At 34.5% G+C, this 24,093-nt stretch overlaps 1 protein-coding gene and 1 long non-coding RNA gene across 3 annotated transcripts in view; one reads left to right on the top strand and one right to left on the bottom strand.

Annotated features, from left to right (window-relative positions):
• The window catches only part of LOC121415326 (coiled-coil domain-containing protein 22 homolog), a 31,676-nt gene extending 9,989 nt beyond the window's left edge, over window positions 1–21,687 (top strand). The window contains exons 3-18 of one of the 2 annotated variants that reach the window (XM_041608613.1): window positions 363–495; window positions 1,705–1,832; window positions 2,784–2,868; window positions 3,653–3,822; window positions 4,267–4,470; window positions 9,802–9,867; window positions 10,362–10,481; window positions 10,841–10,960; window positions 13,794–13,910; window positions 14,609–14,710; window positions 15,434–15,541; window positions 15,741–15,836; window positions 16,771–16,830; window positions 17,347–17,421; window positions 18,004–18,136; window positions 21,317–21,687. In XM_041608613.1, the coding sequence (XP_041464547.1) occupies window positions 363–495; window positions 1,705–1,832; window positions 2,784–2,868; window positions 3,653–3,822; window positions 4,267–4,470; window positions 9,802–9,867; window positions 10,362–10,481; window positions 10,841–10,960; window positions 13,794–13,910; window positions 14,609–14,710; window positions 15,434–15,541; window positions 15,741–15,836; window positions 16,771–16,830; window positions 17,347–17,421; window positions 18,004–18,117 (1,698 nt within the window). In that variant the 3' untranslated portion in view covers window positions 18,118–18,136; window positions 21,317–21,687. Of the gene's footprint in view, window positions 1–362; window positions 496–1,704; window positions 1,833–2,783; window positions 2,869–3,652; window positions 3,823–4,266; window positions 4,471–9,801; window positions 9,868–10,361; window positions 10,482–10,840; window positions 10,961–13,793; window positions 13,911–14,608; window positions 14,711–15,433; window positions 15,542–15,740; window positions 15,837–16,770; window positions 16,831–17,346; window positions 17,422–18,003; window positions 18,595–21,316 lie in introns of those variants that run through there. The other variant, XM_041608538.1, reaches the window with a different exon arrangement.
• LOC121415472 lies at window positions 19,628–22,248 on the bottom strand. The gene is made up of 2 exons (XR_005970013.1): window positions 21,686–22,248; window positions 19,628–21,329 (listed from the first exon to the last, which is right to left on the bottom strand). It is a non-coding gene; the product is annotated as an uncharacterized LOC121415472 (long non-coding RNA).
• Window positions 22,249–24,093: the final 1,845 nt, after the last annotated feature.

The following is a 24,093-nucleotide window of genomic DNA, read 5'->3' as shown; positions in this document are numbered from 1 at the left end:
AATTGAAAAAGAAGAAGCTTTCTTTCACTTGACCAGTCCTTTCTCAAGCTTTAAATGATGCATTTTACCATTAGTGCTTATCTGTGTTAATATTTAGTGTGTAAGTACTTACATGTAGCTTTCAGCGTAATATGCTTAATTAACAATGTCACAATAGCCATATCTTTTTATATGAAGTAGTGCCATCATCACTTATTACCTATGGAAACACTAGATGTATGTTTCCTTTGAAAGGAAACTATATGCATCCTGTGCTTGATAGATTTATTATGATAACACTAACAAGATGGAAAGAATATCTTTGATGATCCTTTTTATTTTTAAATTTTATCAATGTATCAAAATACTGGTTTAAATTACAGTCTCTTGGTTTCCGTGGGGACATGGGTTACCAGACGTTCCTGTATCCCAACGAGGCTGATATCCGTCGGTTGATGATGTTCCTAGTTGAGAAGCTACCAAAGGAATCGGTAACTAGCACCGATGAGCCACAAGGTATATGGAAAACAAAACAAATGAATGAAAATATGAAACTTTAACTACTCTGAAGCATCATGCAGTAGTCTAGTTGTTCTGACTTTTAAAGCCTTTTAAACAGAGAGTCAAGGCAATAATTTTCTTCAGCTAGGGATTTATCCACATTTGTCATTGTGCTGCACCCAACCCAGGCGAGGGAGATACGTGTAAATTAGGACCTGACAGGATTCATTTAAATAAGTGTTTTTCTCCCATCAATTCAGCCCCCCCTTATGATCTCGGCGATCGCAACGAAAATTGGCAGGCGCATTACCCATGGCATTATCTACAAAACTATAGTATCAAATTCTGCGAAAAATCTCATTGCTCATTAATTATGCTAATTTATGCGTAAAATCATAAGTTTGCTCTAATTAAAAAAATAATGCCCCTAAAATGCTAATTTTTGTTTCACATACTCTAGATAGGCATCTGATTAAATTGATTTTACAAAAATTTCAACAACACATTTATTTCTGATGTATTCTATTGTTTTTTAAATTTCTTATGTATTTCTTTGTTTTTCAACTTTTTTTCAATGGAAAATTGTCGGGGACTTTATTTTGGCCAGAAACAAGGTATAATTAATTGATTTTAGCAATCAAAGGCAAAATAATGGTACATTTTATGAATTTTGGCTGAAAACACTATTTGCATTGGATTTGTACATAAATTCACGTTTTTGAGTAATTTTGGGTCTGCATGCACTTTCGAAATGTTGCATAATTTCGGAATCGCGTATCCGGGGATCAAAATTTTGGTCTCAAAAGTTGCGTGAGACTTGAACGTAAAAAGTCGTCGAGGGACGTGGTCAAAAAATTTCGAGCGGCGGATTTATCATGAGAAATGTTGAGGGGGGGGGGCTGATTCAGCCCCCCAGTCTTTTTAGGGTTCAAAGTAGGATGATGCAGAGCATTGATTTCTCCCACAAATACTGTCAGTTTAATTCAAGTGATGGTTTGATTTAGCGGTTACATTTTTTTTTTCTTGCATTTGGAACTGGAATATTATGAACCCCAAGTAAAAAGATACAATTCACTCCGCAAAATGTAAAGATAAGAATAATTGTTACTGAAATGGAAACAAAATTAATTTTTCTTTTAAAGCCATATTCAAAGAGTGGATGGGGGCAGTGATGGCTTGAAGTTTCAATGTGGAAGTATTTTTATTCATTGATTTATACTCAAGGAACTTCTGCTATGCTGAGCCGTCGGATATCGTCAGAGATTGCGCGTCAGTTACAGAGTCCTTGGGTCCCTCCGCCTTGTAAGAGACGTTCCATCCGATGGGTTGGACCAAAAGAATGGCATAAAGAGGTGAGATAGGTTCAACAAAACACACTGAAAATTCATAAAAAATCATAGAACAAAAAATCTTGTAGGTTTATTACAGGGGTCATCTTTAAGAGGCTCAAAGAATATTCGGTTATTTAAAAAGAGCATTGTCATTCATTAACCCAAAATTTAAGTGCCCAAAGTTCCCTGATAGATGTATGTACTTGTAGGTTGGAAAGTGATATCCAGAAATATGCTATTGTTTCAGCCTGTAAATTGCCAATTCGTTTACTTCCGACTCGTCCCCTACCAACATGGTCTACTTCTATGTAGTCTAAAGCCATTCTGTACATGTACATCAACATTTCATCTAACAACCATTTGGTCCAATCATCACTTCGTTTAATCACCAGTTTGTTTATGACCATTTTATTTTCATTCATTTTGCCCAATTAACACTAAATCCAATTAGACCAAATGGTGTGTGGAACTAAATGGGTATTGGTCCAACTGGTTGATATTAGATGAAATGGGGAGTGGACAAACTGCCAATTAGACCATGTGGATAATGGGCAAACTGATGGTATACCAAGTGGTAGTAGACAAGTTGGCAATTGGACATATTGGCACTAGACCAATTGAAAATACACCATTTCAGCCTTGTCTATCATATCTTTATGGTTTTTTTTTTTTTTTTGGGGGGGGAGCATCCATGTTGTGTCAGTGTCAGGACTGATCACCTGGATCCCATTTCACAATGCCTTGTTCTGGTAACAAATTCAGAATTTCTGTAACAAGTTAACTATCAGCCAATCAAATCAAATGATTTCAGTAGCTTTTAACTGTTATTGCAAATTTGTTATTGTAAGAAGTTTTATGAATTTGACCCCAAGGTGAACCGTGAGCCTCTTCCAATCTGTACCACCAGTACTATCAAAGATAATCTAATACAAATTCATGTTTTCATTGTTCATTTCTTGCTTTGATATCCAGGGCGCTTTGGGCAGTCATGCGTTTAGGAGTGTTCCTCTTGCCATTCCGACTGGTCTAGCTGATCTCACAAAGCAGATTCCTAAAGGTATGTCTTTGGCATTTTGTTCATGTAGAAGACGATTGATTGAACATTTCTGTGTCCATGATTAGTGAGAAATCTTCTTTTGCGTGTTTGCATATTAAGTACGCGCAGCTGTTGTTTGATTTGCAACAGTACACGTTTCCAATGGGATATGCCCATTTTATCAACGATCTGTATGGCATCGCAGTGAAAATCCCTTTTTATCTCAGAAACTAAAATGAATTGCCGTCTAGAAATTTAAGTATGTATAGAATAGGAATTTTACTTTCATTTTCTGCAAAAATCTCAAATTTCTTTTTTCTTTTACCAAAATTGACTAATATGATGGTATGGATTAACATTGATGGTATACAGGTTTCCTCCAAAAATTTTGTTATTGATTTTATAATACAGTAAATCTTGCTTTTCATCTCTACATGTAAACATCTGTGTAATCTATATATCACAGTTTTTAATTCATGCCAACAAATATATGCACTGGGCATGATGAAATGTTGCTGTTGACCAATTTGATGTATATGTAAATTTGTAGTGTATGATAATATGTACTTATCATAACATTGTAAACTACTATTATTATTGAACTTTGGAAATTTGTTTGTGGAAAACCCAGACCATAGCCAATATTATCTGTCAAAATAATGTTTTACACTTAAACGGAAATCACAAGGCTCTATTCCAAATATACAGTAAATACATGTAGGTAAGAATATTTAGATTTCTTTGCTCTGAGAAATAATTTTTTTAGTCCTAACAATTTTTAATTTAATTTTTTTTTTCTGTCAAGATATCATGAAGTATTACAACAACCACATGCCGTTAGTCAAGGATCAGCCGGCAAGAGATGAGGATTTAGCGCCCTCATTGCTGGAATTTAATGCAGCCTCTGTGACTGCTGCTCAAGAATGGGAAACAGAATGGAATACAACGGGTCTGCCATCAAGACTATCACAAGAAGTATGTTCATTTACAATATGGTAGAGAATTTCGATGTTGCTGTTTGATCATAACCCATGCCCATTCAGATGAGATGACTTACAGTATGCTGAGCTGTGCCCCAGATTGTTGTATTAATGATTGTTCTGTCAGCGTATAGTTTAATAATGATTTTGTACTTTGCATGTAAAGCATTCCATATATATCTCAATAGCTTCCGTTGTAACATTCTGAAACCAGTGCTCTTTAAAGCCAATTAAAACCAAGAATTTCACTTGACAATTTCTATTAAGTCAGTACTGATGCCTTTCATGAAACAATCTTGTATTTTCTCTGCTTGCAGAAAAAACCCCAGAAGACAACAAAAAAGTAGGAGTATATTTTTCATAGGCATTGTATGATCTCAGATTTCTTCCAATGATCCTGACACTTTTAGTGGTTAATCCTTTGTTTCTCTTGTGACAGGATTATAAAGCCAGGAAGAGAGAACGTCTTCAGAAGAGGATGGTCAGTGAGGTCCGTCAAGGATTGCAGAAATCAGAGCAACTAGACCGTAAGTCAGCCACAGCGGATCTCATGCAGATGCTGGATCTCTTAGGTCAGAAGAGCGCCACCAAAGGGAGCAAGGGATCTCGCTTTACTCATACTGAAAAGTTACAGTTTGCACAGGTGAGAATAAACTCTATGACCCATATCGTCGGCGGTCATCTGAATCGTCGTATCACACATCCGATGGTACAAACCCATTTCATAGAAAATCAACTTCAAAGTTTACTGTAATTTTCACACTTAGTTCCCCTGCCTTACAACATATTCGTTGCTAGAAAAATACATGGTTGGAAAGAACAAGACAATTGCTTGACGTTGCTATCTTTATTTTACGCAAAATCAAGGATTAGAGAAAATATCGGAAAAAACATCTTCATGCTTGTGATTTCTGTTCGAGCGATTTTGATTTTCCCTGTACAAAAACATCATAGTCGATACAACAACCCTGCCCGTAATTTCAATGCGCATGGTCAGTCAAAACCATGGAGCTAACAGAGAAGGAGAACCGTCTTCCAATTCCTCTGTTAATCCTTTGTTATTGCTTCCTTCGGGCGAAGGAACGATATCTAACATCAATCGGCGAGCCGCCAGGCGAAAGTTAGAGCACGCTTACATAACGCGATAAGCCCCCTCGTAAAATCTGAGGTCAGAGATTTTTTGAAGGACCCTGCGAGGCACCGCTGTAAACAACGTTCTCCCACATAACTTCCCCCGAGCTCAGTTTTTTTTTCAAAATTGAAACACGACTTGCTGTTCTTCTAACATCCATATCTCTTCGTACGGATTCCTGATGTACGTCTTTTATGTATGGTTGAACTTCTGAGATGATCCCCTTTGCATACATACCAAATACGTTGCAATCTGAATTGACTCAACAAAATTACAAACGGAGGAAGTTGGAGATTGGTCATTTTAAGTATGTCTGTTTTTCTTCCATGGTTAAATCTTTTCCTACCCGTACCTGTTTTAGAAATTATATTAAGATGAAAGAGCATATTTTGAGCTAAATTTTCATGCCAAGATCATTTGGGAGAGTACAATAGAATCGATAATATAACGACGAATCTGCGGGGCATTTCTCTGGCGATTGTCGCATCGTGGAGTACCCTCCGGTGCCCCACGCACTCATATTTGTGTAAGTTGAAAGTGAGTGTAATGAATGACGGGAGCCGTGCTCGCTCAGCTCTTGTCTCTGTATCGTTTTTGGAAAATAGCAGGGGCCGCGGAGCGAACAGATTTAATTTACAAACCAGTAAAAAGGAGAACAAAGTATAAAAATTGTTATTCTACATAATAAAGAACTTAAAAAAACAACATGTTTGGGACCACAAAGAAGTATACCCAGTTCTATGTCAGGACGATTCATTTTAAGTTACAAAGTCATTTGGAAAAAAATTACAAGCGAAGTTTTACAATTTTTAGGACCAAAAATAATCATGATTTAAAAATATTATAGAGAACAAAATAAAAGATGATTACAACTATTGAATTCATATCTTTAGTTTAATCTAAAGAAAAAAAAAGGCTTCCAAAATATAAAGTGTCCGGACACCTGACCCCCCCCCCCCCTCATTTCTAAAACATTCTATTTCTGTTCTAGATATATTTAGAAACACCGAATATCATTATGATTTTTGTTAGATTAGATTTTTTGTTTGTTTAAGATTGTACTTTTTTCTTTCTTTCATATCCTTTTTCTGGCATCATTCTATCCTTCCTCTTTGCCCCTTTTTTTTATTCCATCCTATCTATCTTTCCTGATCTTCTCTCTCTGTTCATTTTTCTTTCTTTCCTTGTTTGTCTTACTCTCCGTCCCATTTTAAATTTCCTTTTTCCTTCATTTTTTCTTTCCACTTTTCTTTGCTTCCTTCTCCCTTTTCTTTTCATTCTTTCTCGATCCTTCCATTATTTTCTTTTTTAAATTCTCTCCTTAATTTTTTCCTCCCTCTCTTTCATCCTTTATTATATTTTTTCCTTCTAATTTGTGTCCTTTTTCTTTATTTCCCTCCCTCCCTTCCAGGGTGACCAGACGTCCCGTATTTCCCGGGATTGTCCCGTATTTTGCTCCTTTGTCCCGGCATCCCGACAAACCCTTCCCGGGACGCCTTTTTGTCCCGTATTTAAGAATATTGAACAAAATGTAGTTAATGCATTTAAAAGTGGTGAATTTTTTCATCAAATAACCAACAGATGACGAAGCAGAGATAATTTGGAGATGTAATCGGTGGAACAAATTATTTAGTTTTCATAACTAGATCTTGTTGTTTTAGCTTTCGTTTTGAGTCTTGTTGTGTATGATGCCGCTGTTTCATCTAATTTTTAAGTTTGACAATGTTTCACTTTAAAATTTTACTCATTTCTAAATAATTTTAGTTTTTCAAAATTCTGAAAATATATTAAAAAACACCAAACTTCATTATGATTTTTGTTAGATGACTTGATTTTTTTGTTTGCTTGAAGTTTGAACTTTTTTCCTCTTTCTTTCTTTCTTTTGTATCATTCTTTGTTCATCCTTATATCCCTCCTGCTTGCCCTTTTTTGTTCCATCTATCTTTATTTCCGATCTTTTTTTCCTGAACCTTTTTCTCTCTCTGTTCATTTGTCTTTCTTTCCTTCTTTCTGTTACTATTCTTTATCAAATTTCCATTTCTTATTTCCTGAATTTATTCATTCTTTCTTTCCTTAAACTTTTCTTTGCTTCCTTCTCACTTCCTCTCCCCTTTTTCGTTCTCTCCTTCCATTATTTTCTCTTTTTGTCATTCTCTCATCTCTTCATTCTTTCCTCCCTCTCTTTCCTCCTTTCTTTCATTCTTTATTTTATTTTTCCCTCCAATTCTTTTCCCTTATTATTTCTTTCCCTTCCTCCCTCCCTTCCTATTTTCTTCTTTCTTTGTTTGTTTCTTTCTTCCAAAGAATGAAGGAAAATATTTCTTTCCTTCATTCTTTCTTTCCTCCCCTTTTTCTCACTTTCTTTTTTCCTTTCTCTTCTTTATTTTGTCTTTCACACATCTATTCATCTTCCCTTCCTTTCTTTTTTTTGTCTTTCTATATTCATTTCAAAGAATGACGGAAACCTTCTTTCTCTCTTTTATTCTTTCTTTCATCCTTCTTTTATTCTAATTTTCTTTAATGTTTTTCTTTTCATTTTCCCCTTCAGTTCATTTTTCCTTTCTTCTTCATCTCTTTTCTTTTGTCTTTTCTTTCTCTCCTTCATTATTTCGTTTACCCTCCCTTTCAATTCTTTATATTTTTCACATGTCTAACATTGTGTATTGTGTATCTTTTTTGTTGATTGTCCCGTATTTCATTTTGTGAAATCTGGTCACCCTGCTCCCTTCCTTCCTGTTTTTCTTCTTTCTTTCAAAGAATAAAGGAAGCATTTTTCTTTTATTCGTTCTTTCTTTCCTCATCCTTTTTTCTTGCTTCTTTTCTTTCTCTCCCTTATGTTTTCTTTCACACATCTTCCCTTCCTTCTTTTCTTTTTCTTTCCTTCTTAATTCTTATCAAATAATGACGGAAACATTTTTTCTTTTATTCTATCTTTCATCATTTTATTCTAACATTCCTTTTTTTCTTTATTTTTTCCTTCATTTCCCCTTCATTTTTTTCTTTCTATCCGTTCTCAATTCAACTCTTTTCTTTCGCCTTTTCATTCCCTCCTTCATTCTTTCGTTCACCCCCCCCACCTTCCAATTCTGTACATTTTTCCCCAAGTCGAACAGCGTGTAGCCTCCTTTGTTGATCTTTTTTTAAGACCTGGCTCGGTCGATCCGCTCATGCAGCATACTTTGTCGATTGTCCCGTATTTCTTTTTGTGAAATCTGGTCAGGCCTGCATTCAACTGGTTCCAAAACCAGATTTTCGTCTTCGAAATCACGACGTTCGAAATTGTGAGCCGCCATGTTTGCATAAAATTCGTGAAGCCGATGTAAAATGCATTATGGGTGAAAACACTACTGCGCAAGCGCAAACCCGAGCTGTTGATCGTGTCGATCAACTTTCCTTATCTGATTTACGAGCGGCCTCTGTAATGCGCCGTGAGGGACCCTGCTGAGAGGGGATTAGCGGTGCCGCGCATGGGGCAAAGCGTTTGAGAGAGTCAGATCTCCTTCTGTTAATAGCTCTATGGTCAAAACATTGTATTGCTTTTTCACGTGCAAAGTCAATGCATTGCCGATACAAAGGTTTGACTGACCAATCATTTGCCTATTAAGTGCGCGCAGCTGTTGTTTGCCATGCTACATTACATTTCATTTCATATGCGATTTGTGCATTTTATCAATAATTTGCATTGCAAACTCTGCTAAAATTATGGTAATTATGGTGCATAATAAACTAATTATGCAATCTTAAAGACATATTTTGAAAGAGCAGTAATTTCATGATTACATTTCTTAGCCTGTAATTCATCTCCATTTGTGTAATGCTTAGTTCACATTTATCTTGGTCTCACAATATTGGGTTTGATCAAAATCACCAGGATTATGGAAAATAAGCAAATATTGATTCATAATTCATTGATACCTCTGGGATTTTGACACAAAAATGGTCATTAATCACTTAAGTTGCAATGGCCAATGAAACGATAACTTATTACATGCATTTAATGTGGAACATACCCTCTGACAACCAATCCAATAGTTCTTTTTAAACTTCACAAATATTTATGTATTAACCTGGGCCCAGTTTTCACAAAGAGTTACAATTGACCCAATCAATCTCAAGTATATGGAAATCCATCAATGCCATTATTTTTTCTTTTAGAAATTTGCTCAATGTCCTTTGAAAACAAAGAGATGCATACTGAATTGTCAAGAAAGCAGTGAATGTATGAATATACATGTATGTGATTTCTAGAGAATATTTTGAACAAACATGTATTTTAGATGTTGATTTTGCTGGCTTTCCATAGTTGCAATTGACCGGATCAATCGCAATTCTTTGTATTAGGCGGGCCCTGGAGGGTATGATTAGTATGACTAATGGGGTGTTGCAAGAAACTTGTGATCAATTTTAAGTATATTTTCATTCCCAAATTCAAGTATATGCCGTGTAATTAATTGCAAATTTGCAATTGATTGCTAATCTGCTCCATGAAACAAGGAGTGTAATCTGATTTGCTAAAGTTAAAAGTGATCAATCAACTGTAAAATTGTAACAGAATATTTAGAATTGATTGTAAATATTTTCTTGCAACACCCCTTTAAAGTCATACTTAGTGTTGATTCACATATGATATATACTGTGCAATCTCATTGATTGATAAATAGTAGTGTGTGTCCTCTAAAGCATGATTTGACTAATGTGGTGATGCCTTATATCAACATGCAAGATGAACTCTAACCCTAACTCTAAGTCATACTTAACTGTTCATGAAACACCCCTGGTCCTAGAACGTGCTACTTTGTAGGATATACCTATATGATTGATATTGTTATTTTTGTTTTTTAGGATGATGAAAAGACAGCAGCTCAGATTGGTATTGGTGAAGGAGGTCCTAGAGCTGATACAGAGGAGGTATGATCATTCTGTTTATTCCAAATACGACACAATTTCATTTAAAAAATAGGATTATGTGAATTAATGATTATGACTTAATTATTGTTGCCCAGATCTTCTTCGCAGCTCCCACAAATCTTTCATTATTTCAGTTAAACCACAATTCTCGCCATGCTCAAATTTACACATACAGTTCTACATTTACCATTACCAAATAGCTTTAAGCTTGAAAAATCACTGAATTGATATTATTTTAACAATTAGTATGAAATCCAAGCAGAAGTATAATTCCAGGAGAGCTCTGACGAAAATTTTCAGTGTCCACCTTTCCTCCTGAATTAAAAAGAGTTTTGTTTCTACATGGAAAATAAACTTCAAATCCTTTGATCAATTCTGCGTATTTCTTTATTTTTGAATTTGCCAATTTTTGCTCTCTTTCTAAACATGGCAAACTCCAACTTCTATTATGGAACAACAATTTCCCTGTCTTATTTTCTCTCATTTTGATCTAGGAGTTGAGGCAGAAGAGAGAAGATGAACAGACAGACTTGAAGGATCAGTTGAATCGTCTCATGACACAGCTAGAAAGCCTTGAAACAGAGTCTAAACAATTGAGTGCTAGTGTGCAACAGGTGAGGGGGTCATAATAATATTATTTGATGATTCACAGAAAAAAAGCACAGAGTAAAGTGAACTGCAATACCATGAAAATTATTCTCTTATGTCTTTTCTTCATTCTTTTCTCTCATTTAGAGGTATTATTCATCAAATCATATTTGTGAATTAATTGTATATTAAAAATCCTGTTTTCTTTTTCATCATTAGAAACAGGATACTTTTTTAACATGATGTTCCATAATTGTTTTTGCTGTTATGAACATGCCTTAACATTACCAAGTTTGAGATTTCATTGACAAGTTACAATTCTAGTAAATGAGATTGATTAAGGATTACATGCATACCTCGTTGACCTTTGACCTCAAATTTCCAGATGGAGGACCAGATGATAGAGAAGAAGAGAAGTAATTCTGAAAAGGAAGCTTCTTATAAAGTGAAGAAAAAGACAATCGACTTGCTTCCAAATGCAGAGACCAATATCAAACTATTACAGGTAAAGACTTATTATGCATTATGTTGGATGTACATTAATAGTCTTTATGTGTGTCTTCCTGGCAATGCTTCATGACATAGGCCTATTGTTACTTACAATACCATGTTAAATAGGAAAGAATTGTGTATAAAAACACCTATAAATCAATAATCCCCAACATCATGCTGAAACTCTATCCCTGTTTTTGATTTATTTTGTTTCTTTCATTTCTTTTTCTTCAATTTTTTATGTTACAAAGATGTATATTCTAAAGACTGATAAAAATAGATGTAGCTAAAAAAGCTGCCAAGATTCCTGGAATATTTCTTGATTTTTTTTCTTCAATTTGTTGAACAGCTCTTGTATTTGTACAAAGAACCATTAAGATACAGTGTAGTTGAAGTTATAATGGCACATTTTTATTGATCTTTTGTGTAGTCACTTGTCAGATACCCTAGCTTTATAAATGGACCTATTGTTTTCATGTGCAGCTATTGTATGATTGCTGATTTTTTTTTTTTAACTGACCTGATGTGAGTTCTAAGTTATAAATCATTCTATGTTGACCTATACTGAAGTTTCTGTATTTGAAGAATCTGCTGAATAGCTATCAATTCACCATGTACAGTAGTGGGTAATGAATCAAGCTAACTATGATATCTCAGTTTAATCTCTGAAAGGGAGATGTTATCAGCATTCTATACTTTTCAGTTACTCTAGTACCTTTGTATAGAATTGTGGGAAGCTGGGGAAGATTTTTGTCTCACCTGCGAAGCAAGTGAGACTATAGGCCCCGCTTTTCCGACGGCGACGGCGGCGGCGTCAACATCAAATCTTAACCTGAGGTTAAGTTTTTGAAATGACGTCATAACTTAGAAAGTATATGGACCTAGTTAATAAAACTTGGCCATAAGGTTAATCAAGTATTACTGAACATCCTATTAGAGTTTCATGTCACATGATCAAGGTCAAAGGTCATTTAGGGTCAATGAACTTAGACCATGTTGGAGGAATCAACATCGAAATCTTAACCTGAGGTTAAGTTTTTGAAATGTCATCATAACTTAGAAAATATATGGACCTAGTTCATGAAACTTGGACATAAGGTTAAAGGTATTATTTAACTTTGGGAGCAGCCGATTTAAAAAATTCTCAAACCAAGATGAAACATGTGTACAAGTGTATGTATTAGAATTAATAAACCCTGAAAAAAACCTTTATTGAGAATGAAAAGCTAAAACTAAGGGACAAACCCCGATTTTGTAAATAGGCGTCTTATAGACACCTAAATAGTACACATAAGTGTATGGGATGAAATTAAGATGGTGTTTCCGGTCATTTTATATTTCAATTTTTGAAGCACTAAATAATCATTTTCGAACGCAATTTTTTCTGGGCTTCATTTTTGGAACATATCACAGACACAGGTGACAAGTGTCACCTTCTAGCTCAGATTTTTTAAAAGTCAAACCAATGTTAACCAATCACTTTAATCAAGTATCACTGAACATCCTGCATGAGTTTCATGTCACATGACCAAGGTCAAAGGTCATTTAGGGTCAATGAACTTTGGCCGAATTGGAGATATCTGTTGAATTCCCATCATAACTTTGAAAGCTTATGGATCTGATTCATGAAACTTGGACATAATAGTAATCATGCATCACTGAAAATTTTGTGCAAGTTTCAGGTCTCATGATTAAGGTCAAAGGTCATTTAGGGTCAATGAACTTTGGCCGAATCGGGGGTATCTGTTGAATTACCATCATAACTTTGAAAGTTTATTGGTCTAGTTCATTAAACTTGGACATTAGAGTAATCAAGTATCACTGAACATCCTGTGCGCGTTTCAGGTCACATGACCAAGGTCAAAGGTCAATGAACTTTGGCCGAATTGGGTGTATCTGTTGAATTACCATCATAACTTTGAAAGTTTATGGATCTGATTCATGAAACTTGTACATAAGAGTAATCAAGTATCACTGAACATCCTGTTCGAGTTTCATGTCACATGATCAAGGTCAAAGGTCATGTAAGGTCAATGAACTTTGGCCATGTTGGGTTTTTTTGTTGAATAACCATCATATCTCTGTAAGTTTATTGGTCTAGTTCATAAAAAGTGGACATAAGAGTAACCATGTATCACTGAACATCTTGTGCGAGTTAGAGTAGTATTCAAAGTCAGCACTGCTGCTATATTGAAGCGCGTGATGCAGGTGAGACGGCCAGAGGTATTCCACTTGTTGTTATTTCTCAAGTGTAATCCCTAGGAGAGAAAGAATATACAATTTTTTGCAGCACGTATGGCTTTTCAAATAATTTGTTGCATGCACATATTTGACATATACATGTAGTTGGTTATTACCCAATCAAAACATCTCCCTTTTATCCCTTTTTGTTCTTTTTTTTCTTGTTCTTGTGGTTGTTGTTGTTCTTCTTTTTCTTCTTTTGATATTTCTTGTTGTTCTTCTGTCTTCCCCCTTTTACTGGTACTCAGCCTCTTCTACTTTTTTTCTTTCTCCCCCTCCTTCTTATTTTGTCCTTTTGCTTTTTTTTTACCCCTTCTACCAATCCTTTTCCCTTTCCTTCTTCCCTCTCTCCTCCTTCCTCTTTTCATCTGTCATTTTTTTTTTGGGGGGGGTATTTTAATTTTATTTTTGAAGATGGAACAGAAGGTACATTATTAGAATAGAATTATTAAAATATAAGGTACATTATTTTTTCTTTCCTAGGTGTTGTTGAGAAAGGTGTTCATAAAGAATTTTGCTAATCAATGGCTAAGAATGAAATAAATAAATTCCTAATAGCCCTGCTAATATCAATATTACAATCTTAAACCTCCTTTCTTTTCCAGGGTGTTGTTGAGAAGAGTGCCAATCAGTTAGTGAGTTTAGCCAATCAATGGGAAGAGCACAGAGGTCCACTCATAGAAGAATACAGGAAAACCAAAGATGAGGTCTCCAACAAAGAGGTCAGTATTTATTCAAGCATTGTCTTTCAGTATTCTCCGAGAATACACAGTTTCAGTGATGTGTACAAAAAAAGTATGCAATATACCACTGAAATGTTTATATTCTGCTTCTAAAAACTGTGTGGAAGGAATATGTTTGAATTAATCTTGTTTCATTGATATGTTATTACATTTGCTAGATGAGATGCAATACTATTATTTACCATGATTTCATATATAAGCTCAAAAATCGAAGTATTGTATTTGTCGAAAGACTGCTACTTCTACTTCTTTATTTCATATCTTTTGATTTGCTATAAAAAAAATCAGTAAATGCTATGCTAGTATAAAATCTATTTGTCAAGAGAATGAATTCATTCTAATCTTTTACATGAGGATTAGATTGTGACCGTATTTATATCATTTATGCTTTGTGACATTGATAGTAGATAGTTAAATTACAATTAATAAAGAAACTTATCAATTGCCAGATCGTCCCTATTGTAAATTGATATGAATTGATTAAAAGGAAAATCCTATGGAGTAAAATATACCAACAGAGTTAGTTCATGTTTTTAATAGATATTACTTTGTAACTATCAATCACCTGATCGCTAATATGTTTCATTTGTCAAAATATTACTAAAAATGGTACACCTGTCATCTCTACTCTATTCTATGTGGAAGTACATGTATACATTTTGTTTTGTTATTGACAGTCTGAATCTGAGAAGAGATTAGAAGATATCCAAGCTTTGAGAGAAAAGATGAAGAAAGTTGCCGAGGAAACCAGAAGCAAGGAGGATATGCTTAAACAACTTGTAAGTATATGCCTTTGAAAGCATTTAATTAATTTAATTTAGAAAGAGAATGAAATCTGCCCAAAACACCATGCATGATACTTTACTTTGTGTGATGTCTTCAATATTTTTGATAAGGTACATAAAATAGTTTAATTTCATTTCAATTTAAACATTGAAAATTATATACAAATAGGCATTCAATACATTGACATTTCTAATTTAAAAGAAGGTAAATTGTTTATTTGAAATTATTATATTATTGTAAATCAATGTTTATAGACATTTGAAAATTCAACCCATTTGTTTTGCAATACTTAAATTGATGAGTTTCATTCTCATATCGACAATCAATCTGCTATACACATACTTTTATTCTGTGAAATATAATACTCGACAGTAATAATCTTTTGTGGAAGACGATATATACTAGTATAACATAGCAGGATCATGCTCCAGTGTTATAAACTTTTTACGAATTGATACTAAATGCATACTTCTTTTTATAACTTAAAAAAAAATCTTAGTAGGCCTACAGTTTTTTTAATGAATTTTACTTGGTCTACTTGGACCTGAAAAAATGTTGTTTGTCTGCAGAAAGTAGATGGATACATGCCTGCCTAAAATTGTTATGAAGCCGATGTTGTATACACAGAAATTTAAGGTGTGTTATGTTCGCTTGAATGCTCCCCATGGGTCGGAGAGTGTTCATACATTATGTTATTATTGCTTCTTTTCTTGCAGGTTGCTGAGTATGAGAGAATGGCCAAAGATGTCAATAGATCAGCTTACACTAGAAGAATCCTAGAAATCGTTGCCAATATTCATAAGCAGAAAGAAGACATCAATAAGGTATGGACTGAAAGAATTTCCTTTATAAGATATGGGAAAAAAAGGCATTACTAGTAAATATAGATTATATTTAGTTTTAGCTCATTTGGTGTGAAAAATATTATGCTAGTGACAATGAGATACACAGGAACTGATAAACAGGTTAATGAGTGGTGAACAATTTTTTTTTTGTTATTTGTAAACTTTGTAATCTTTCCAGGTACTCAGTGATACAAGAACACTACAGAAAGAAATCAATCAGGTTTCTGGTAAACTGGACCGTACTTTCACAGTCACAGATGAACTCATTTTTAGGGTAAGTTCATTTGAGTCTAACACTTTTTTCTTGGCATCCATTTTGTCTTGTAATTAATCTTTGCAGGAAACTATGTACAGACATGCCAACCGTTCCCTTTTAAGAGTATTTTTTCCTCTTTTTTGCTATGATTAGACCAATACTCTTTTTGTATGATTTGTTACTTTAAAAAAAAATTTTGATCATGGAGTATGTATTATACACAGTATGACACTAGCGCCGGCCCGACAGTCCCAGACCATCAAAAATCACTATCAGGCCAGTATTTTGTTGCATGAAAAGAACAAGTAAATTCTTGCCTTATGAGCACATGTTTGGAAGGGTGAATTATCAAGTTTTCAAGTAAAATCATTTTACATGTGTTTTCACCGATCTCACTACAAGAGGCTGGCAATTGTAATGGTGAGACAAATTTTGAAAAACACTTTTTTCCCTTCTAAGAATACTTTTTTTTATAGGTTGGCAAGTCTGTATGTAGCTGTGTCACTTGATCCTAGATTTCTTAACCTATTCCAATTAATTTGTTTTCAGTATTTTTCACAATATTTCTTGCACCATTTCCCAGGTTACTACATGTAAAATCTATAAAGAAGGTTATGATGTTATTTTCTTGCAAAGTTAAATTCTGGAGTGAAATTAGATTTATGATACTGGTATGCAAATAATTTTTTTCTCGGGATGAATATGCAAAATGGAATAATATAGATTTAAAAATTATTATTGTTGGACTAAGGCTTGTACTGTAGTTAATGTTATAAGGAACGTGTTTATCACATTTTGTCGTAGCCACTCTGACTGCTGGGACCCTCATGGCCATCCCTAGTCCTTAATACCTCTGAATTTCCTCAGTTTTTATTCAGGGTTAATAAGTGAAAGATTACCTTCATGATGTATTATTATACCTTTATTTTTTTCATATCTTCATTTTATTTAGGATGCAAAAAAAGATGAAGCTGTTAGGAAAGCATACAAATACCTTGCTGCATTGCATGAGGTAAGACTAATTTGGCATCAAGCATATGATTAGAATAACCATGACAATAGTGATGTTCAAGGTTGATTACCTATGCCATGTGCTACTCACTCTTTTCTGAAGAATTCCGAATGTTTGATTTTGTTATCCTTAATTTACTTTTAACATAGTTTATAATGTTTTTTTAGTGCATAGTATTAGATAAACTTGACTGATAATAAATATGGTAATGTTTGGTGTAAATTACACGATTTGTATTTGTCTCGTAGGTGATAATTGCATCCACCCTGCTACATGTATATCATGGGCAATTCAGTAAAGTATATATAACTTTCCTCATGTGATTTGTCTCTGTTATTTAGAAGAAGATTATAATGCTCTCAAATTATTATGGCTTGAGCAGTCTATGTAGTGAAGTAAAAATGGGAAAAATGTGAGTTTGATTTACAAAAGGCCAATTATTCTATGGATTGCCCTCATACAAAACATGACCCAGTAAAGATTTCATGCCTGTGCTTTTTTTTTTATCTCTTTTAGAATTTTGACCAACTAATAAAAACTTTGGAAGAGACTGGGAGCATCTTGAGAGAAATTAGAGAATTAGAAGATCAGGTATATAAAGGGTTCCTTGTCTCTGTTCAAATGATTGTCTTCTATTCTTCCTTTCAATCAGGGGCTATTATTTATTGTTCAGTACGCTGATTGACGATATGATTCATTCATTAAATCGTGTGAGACAGTCAGGAGGCAATTTGACCATCAAGGTCTGCCCCCTTATTACAGCATTATAACTGTATAAGAACTCTGAGCAGTGGAGATTTGCTGAGGAGAAATGTGTCCATGTGTTGAGCAGTGGAGATTTGCTGAGAAATGTGTTCTTATGAATCAAATGATTATGTTAACAAAATAATCTAATATTGTATCCTTAAAGAAAGTGCTTGATAAAGGAAAGGAAAATAAATGATGGTAAAATAATAGTCTGGAAATTTTTCTTTTTTGGTGTATTCTCTTGAATTAAAACTATGATTTCCAACTTTGAATGAAGAATTGGAATTCATCTTTCAAGATGAGTGCATCTGTAAATAAGAGAAGTTTTTCAAAGATGAATTTTGGATTAAGGTGGTGCAAAAATTAAAAAGATGCTTCAAATGAATATTTTTAAAGAAAGTAATGTCTTGGTATCTTGTCTTTCAGATCGACACAGAGAGCAGCAAGAAAACTGTGACCAATCTGGAGAAGATAACTAATGATTACAAACAGATGAAACAGGAAAATGCAGCCCTCATTGCCAAGTTAAAAGGAAAGTAAACTCATGGAGCTGAGAAAGGTCAGTCAGTTCTAAAGTGAAGAAATGGAGTGGATGTCTCTAAACCTAACACCATATTTAATAGATTGTTCCCACACGCAGCTATGTTGGAAGACAAACAGTTAACAAAACCTGTCCATCAAACCGTGAACAATCATTTTTTTTGAGGGTCTCATCACAGCTTTCCCATTGTTATGTCCACTGCTATGGTTGATTGTGACATCATGTTGGAACCCTCTATACTGGGCCCAGTCTCTGAAAGACTTGTGATTGATCCAATTAACTACAACTATGGAAATCCAGCAACATCAACATCTAAAATGTATGTTTGTTCACAATGTTTTCTGCTTATGATGTAATTCATACATTCATTGTTTGTTTAAGATTGAGTGAACACTTGTGTGTTTACAAAGGACAGTTTGGTAATTTACTGTAGAAAATGAAATATGACATCAATGGATTTCCATATAGTTGAGCTTTATTGGATCAATCGTAACTCTTTGTAAGACAGGGCCATGGGCCCCATCTTACAAAGAGTTGTAATTGATCCAATCAAGCGCAACTATGGATGGCCAGCAACGTCAAAATGTATATGCATGCTTGTTCAAATTATTTTCTAGCTACATGTATGATGTATATTCATGCATTCTTTGTTTTCTTAAAGATGCTTTGTGCTTCTCTTTGTTTACAAAGGACATTGTGCAAATTTCCTGTAGAAAAATTAATGACACTGATAGATTTCCATAGAGTTACCATTGATTGGATCAATTGTAACTCTTTGTAAGACAGGCCCCTGGTCTGTATCAGAGTGGGTGTTTGTGAAAGTGGGGCCATGCTCATCTATACGCTATTCTGCAGCAATTTGGACAAGATCATTAGGCAGGGGAAATATTTGAAAGTTCTCTGTATATGATCAATCCAGACAGGGGAGTACTATTTCAGGCTCAATGAATTTTCTACCCAATATTTACCATTATGGTTCTTGAATGCAATGCATGATGGGACAGAAATCTAGTATGCTGCAAAACATAGTCCTCTTTGAAGTTGTCTCCAATATGGTCATTATTGGTCCATCAATATCATTCATAATCGTACCAAGATACATAAATCCTAAAATATATTAATTTTAATATAAAATATTGTATAATCAAATGAATTGTTGGATTGATCAAGACAGTGATATAATGTGTTGAATCACATAACGTGTTAATAGTTTTCAGTTGGTAGAATTTTGTCCAATGATGCATTGTGATGAAAGAACCATGAAGGTATTTTATTTAAAACTACTTCCGCTGTCCTCACTCTCATAATAATCCAATCCTTTGTTTATGGACCAGCATTTGCATGACTGCTCAGAACCTCTGTCCTTTTTTAAACAGTATTATATTAAATGTAGAACTAGTTTGGCATGCAAGATACTTCAAATGTAGAAATTTGATCAACATATTCAGTAATATTATAAATTTGAAGTTAGCATGAGAATGTTAAATTAGCAAACTCCTTCTGTTGTTGAAGTAAAAGTACACATGATCTTGTAAAACCTGATCAGTGTAATCAATATTTGTAGCTTTTGAATCCATGTAGGTTTATGATGGGAAGTGAGTCTGTTAAGACTACAGCCAAGCTCATGATGTATGTTTGTATCAGTGTCTGAGATGTGTTTTAATCGACTGTTCATACTACATTCCATTTGATTTACCTTTTGCGACCATTGTCACACAATAAATAAAAACTGCATACCTATGTTTATTAGAATAGTGACAATTTGTGACAAAATCATATCCAATATATATATGGGTAGCTAAATATTAATCAATAGGCCTATCTATCCCTTTCTTCATTTTTTGTACTCAGTATTTTTGTACACTATTCGATCCTTGTTCACCAGTCCATGAGATTTAAAACAAAATTGATTTAAAATTTTTGTAGATTATGCCACAAGTAACATGCATACCGATTTTCATTGTGATCATGCGGTCAGTGAGGCCGCTCTCATTACGATTTCTAAGACTAGTTTACTGTAAACCGATTCAGGAAACCATTTTGGAAGATTGCTTTGCTAGCGTTTCAACTTGATCACACGAAAGTAGTTTTCAAAATCACTTCACATACAGCAATCTTGTTGCTATGGAAGCGCTCTCAGTGGGGTTACACGTTTCGCACGAAATTTGAAACCGCAGCATAGTGCGTCGTGTGGAGTAGTGCACTCAAATTGTGCGAAGATCATTTCCCGAAGAACGGTTGTGTCCACACGTACGCTCAAACTAGTTTAACAAGGCACAGTGATCTTGAAAACTACATCACGAGGTGGTTTTCTGAACCGGTTTGGAAGATTGCTTCGACCGTTCTCACTTCACGTTAAACTAATTTCCACTAAACTAGTTTTAGGAAGTTAGTGAGAACGGTGTCAATGGCCGAGATCATGAGGGCAGGGGGTAGGGGTGCTGAATCCCCCCCCTGAAACTGGCATAAACTGTCAGGCAATTTGAACAAAACATTTTGTGTTTGTTTAGGAAATGTGATATGTTCTTCATGCTTCTTTGCATTAATGGGACAGCTTGATGCTCTATGGATGACCATTTTGAGAAATGGTGCATCATATTTGAAAAAAAGATGATAATGCTTATTTTCAATATTGTTTGTCATTGGAGCTTATAACAAAAAATAAAAATAAAAAAAGGTTATGGCCCATTTTCATGAAACCTGTTTTATAGAATTGATAACACATTTGAGATATGGATCAAAACTTGTTCTTTGCCTGTCAATTTACGGTCAGTTGTATGAGTGACATTTTTTTATGTTGTTGAGCATGTGACCTTGTCTTATGAGATTATTTATATCATTCTGAGATACATGTATATACCTGGTTCCACCAAGTAATTGAAGAAATATGTTCTAGATTTGCATCATTAATGATATCATGTTTATACATTATGCATTCAAATAAGATAAAAGAATAATCATAGTAATATTTTTTTCTACTGAGATTTGAAGGTAGATGTATTTCCATCATACTGAGTTGGTATGATTAAGATAAAGTACAAAAAGGGAAATTATAATGATGATGATGATGATGTATAATGGTAATTATGTGTAAGATTAGAAAATAGTCATTACTGAAGAAAACTGGGAGATTTTTTTATACAGAATAAAATATATTTGATGCATACAAATTGATTGTTATCTTATTTTTTGTTGCAGTCTAGACATATCCCTTCAACATGTTAAAGGTGCATGGTCCTTGGATTCAAGATGGTGCTGTTGGACGGTGCTGTACTTTGCATGCAGCTATCAACATCAGCCAGTTGCGCAGCATATGCACAGTACATACAAGACACTGCTTTTGACTTCATTCCACGTTATCCCAAACATCTGCTTCATGCAGCAGAATAGAGATGGAGCCAATCTACCAAGATCTTCAAACAGCAGCCGAAACTGCTAAGAATTGGGTATTCAGAGCATGGTATCTGCATTCAGCATCCTATCATGTTGAAGTCAATGGGCAGCTAACGCTGTCCACTGCTCGCACGTACGTCCAACAGCGCTCTCTTGAATATCGGGAACATGCACCTTTAACTAATATACCCCATGTGAATTATTTTTCAACTCCATAATTGGGTAAATTGTGCAGGTTTCAGAAGTGCATGTACTGCAAGTTTTAATGATCTGTGTCAAACAATAGCTTGTGTATATTAAAAAAAAAGTCCAAGCACTGTTTACAGCAAATGTTATTCAAAAACTAGGCTATTTACAACCTGTGTTAATCCTAAATCTATTTACTTTGCAAGAAGGAAAGAACAATTCTATGAGAAGTGAATGAATATACTTGTGAAAGCGAAACCTGTTCTTTCTTTGAATTTCTAGATTTTGGGGATGCTTTACCTATTGGACCTAGAATATTATTCAAATTTCCTTCTATACTGACCCATGCACCTTGCATTATCAAGAAAGGCTGGCTAGGACATACAAGTATTACTCATACTAATAAAATGGAGTTTCAAAGCAAAGGGATGATTCATTTTTACTCAGATGGTTCATTCATAAAGAAAGATTGGCAGGCACATAATGATAATAAGATAATGATGATGAAGTACAATAAATGATTTCAATTATAGTAATTTAAATTTTCTTGAAAAAACAAAGAAACAAATACATTCCGCTTTATACAGAAGAAAAAAGAATACATTATATATATATACACATATATATATAGAGAGAGAGAGAGAGAGGGGGAGGGAGAGAGAGAGTTGGGAGGGGGGGGGGTAGGATGGGTTATGTGTAATTATAATGCACAAATGAGTACATGATAACAATGATAGATATCTGATAATAGAAAATGATAATGGTAATGATAATTAGAATAATATTGTTGACGATAATAAAGATCAGAATGATAAAAATGATTTTGATAACAGTAAAAGTAAATTTGATAATGATGGCAATGCCACAAATAAAATGCTTATTATCAAAAGTACAAAGTGTTTTCTGCACAACTATTGAATGAGTGATTGGATTAGTGATTGCCCTGTGGAGACTGACCCCTTCTGAATACATAATTTCCTTCCTCGTCCAATTTTGTGATGACTGTAATTCATAGTAACACACTGTTAAGAGGAAAGCATGGATGGCTTTATTTGAGGCCATGACTTCTCATAAGGCCCACTATTTTTTTTTTACCACAGACTTTGTTGACATGGCTGGTTTAGCACTGGTAAAATTTGACCTTGAGGTTGACCTTGACTCAATTCTTGGAGGAAGGAGAGGCCAACAGTGAAGACTTCCAGGGGATATCCTTTCTGAAAAACATCTTTTAAATAGAAGCCAAAAGAGACAGACATTTTATAAATCAATAAAAAACTGAAATTATCGTTGCTATTGATTTTCTAACAACTTGCAATTATTAAATTCCAATGAGCATTACTGATACACCACCTTAACACTCTTTCATTTTCATTTTCCATTATTGTCATTTGATCATGAAAATGATGTTACAATGTTTATACTACTTTGAACAAATTAATAAAAGAAATTTAAAATGGATAGAAATGAGACAGGAAAGAGAGAGAGAGAGAGAGAGAATGGGAGAAAAGTTGGACGAAATCAAATTTTATTCTTCAATGATAATTTCAGGTTGGCATATTGTTGGGGTTTCCCTGTGGAGGTCCCAGACCCACTGTTTTATATAGCACCTGGTTGTATTATTTCCTGGCCTGTTAGTCTCTGTAGTGAGTAATTTCCCGGGTAATTTCCTCGTTGACATAATGTTGTGTAATGTAACACATAAGCATTATTTCAACCCTGGTTGAGCATCGTACACAGGCCTTGACAAACTCCCAGGTAGAGGCTAGACAACCGCACACTAATCGTTTGGAGCAAAGTTGTTTGCAGAATGGTTTTCATCATCAGGAAATGAATTGCAAGTTGATAATAGCCAAATGCTGTTCCCTTTTGCGCATCCACCCGTTTACAATCATGCCTTTATTTGTGTTTTATTGTTGGTACCATGATGTTTGATACTCGCATGTCTGGGGAACAAAAGAGAGTTTTAGAGAGAGACAGACAGAGGGGGACGCATAGAGAGAGAGAGAGAGGGGGAGGCAGAGAGAGGGAGAGAGAAAGATATATAAAAGGGGAAGGGGGGGGAGGGATAGTGCCATAGAGGCAAGGGGCAATATTCAGGTGCGTAATACACAAAAATAGATAAAAGGGATTCTAATTGATGTCGTGGGCCTACTACGTGCTTTGATCTACAAAAAACATTTTTAATGTGATCTTTTAAAAATTGTTTAAAAAAAACAAAAAAAAAACCTAACCCTGTCATTGTCATTTGTACAGGTAAGGTATAACAGGTGCATTTTGAGGGGGCATGTGAAATTCATGACCAGGAAACTACAAATGGAGATAAAACTATAGTTTGTTCGGGGGAAGGAATACGGGGCACTTAAGGGTAGAGGTGTGTGCCTCCCAAATATGAAACC

Source organism: Lytechinus variegatus, chromosome 1 (genome assembly GCF_018143015.1).
Source record: "Lytechinus variegatus isolate NC3 chromosome 1, Lvar_3.0, whole genome shotgun sequence".
NCBI lineage: Eukaryota > Metazoa > Echinodermata > Echinoidea > Temnopleuroida > Toxopneustidae > Lytechinus > Lytechinus variegatus.
Note: the sequence above shows the minus strand (reverse complement) of the source record. Positions and strands in the feature narration are given on the sequence as shown.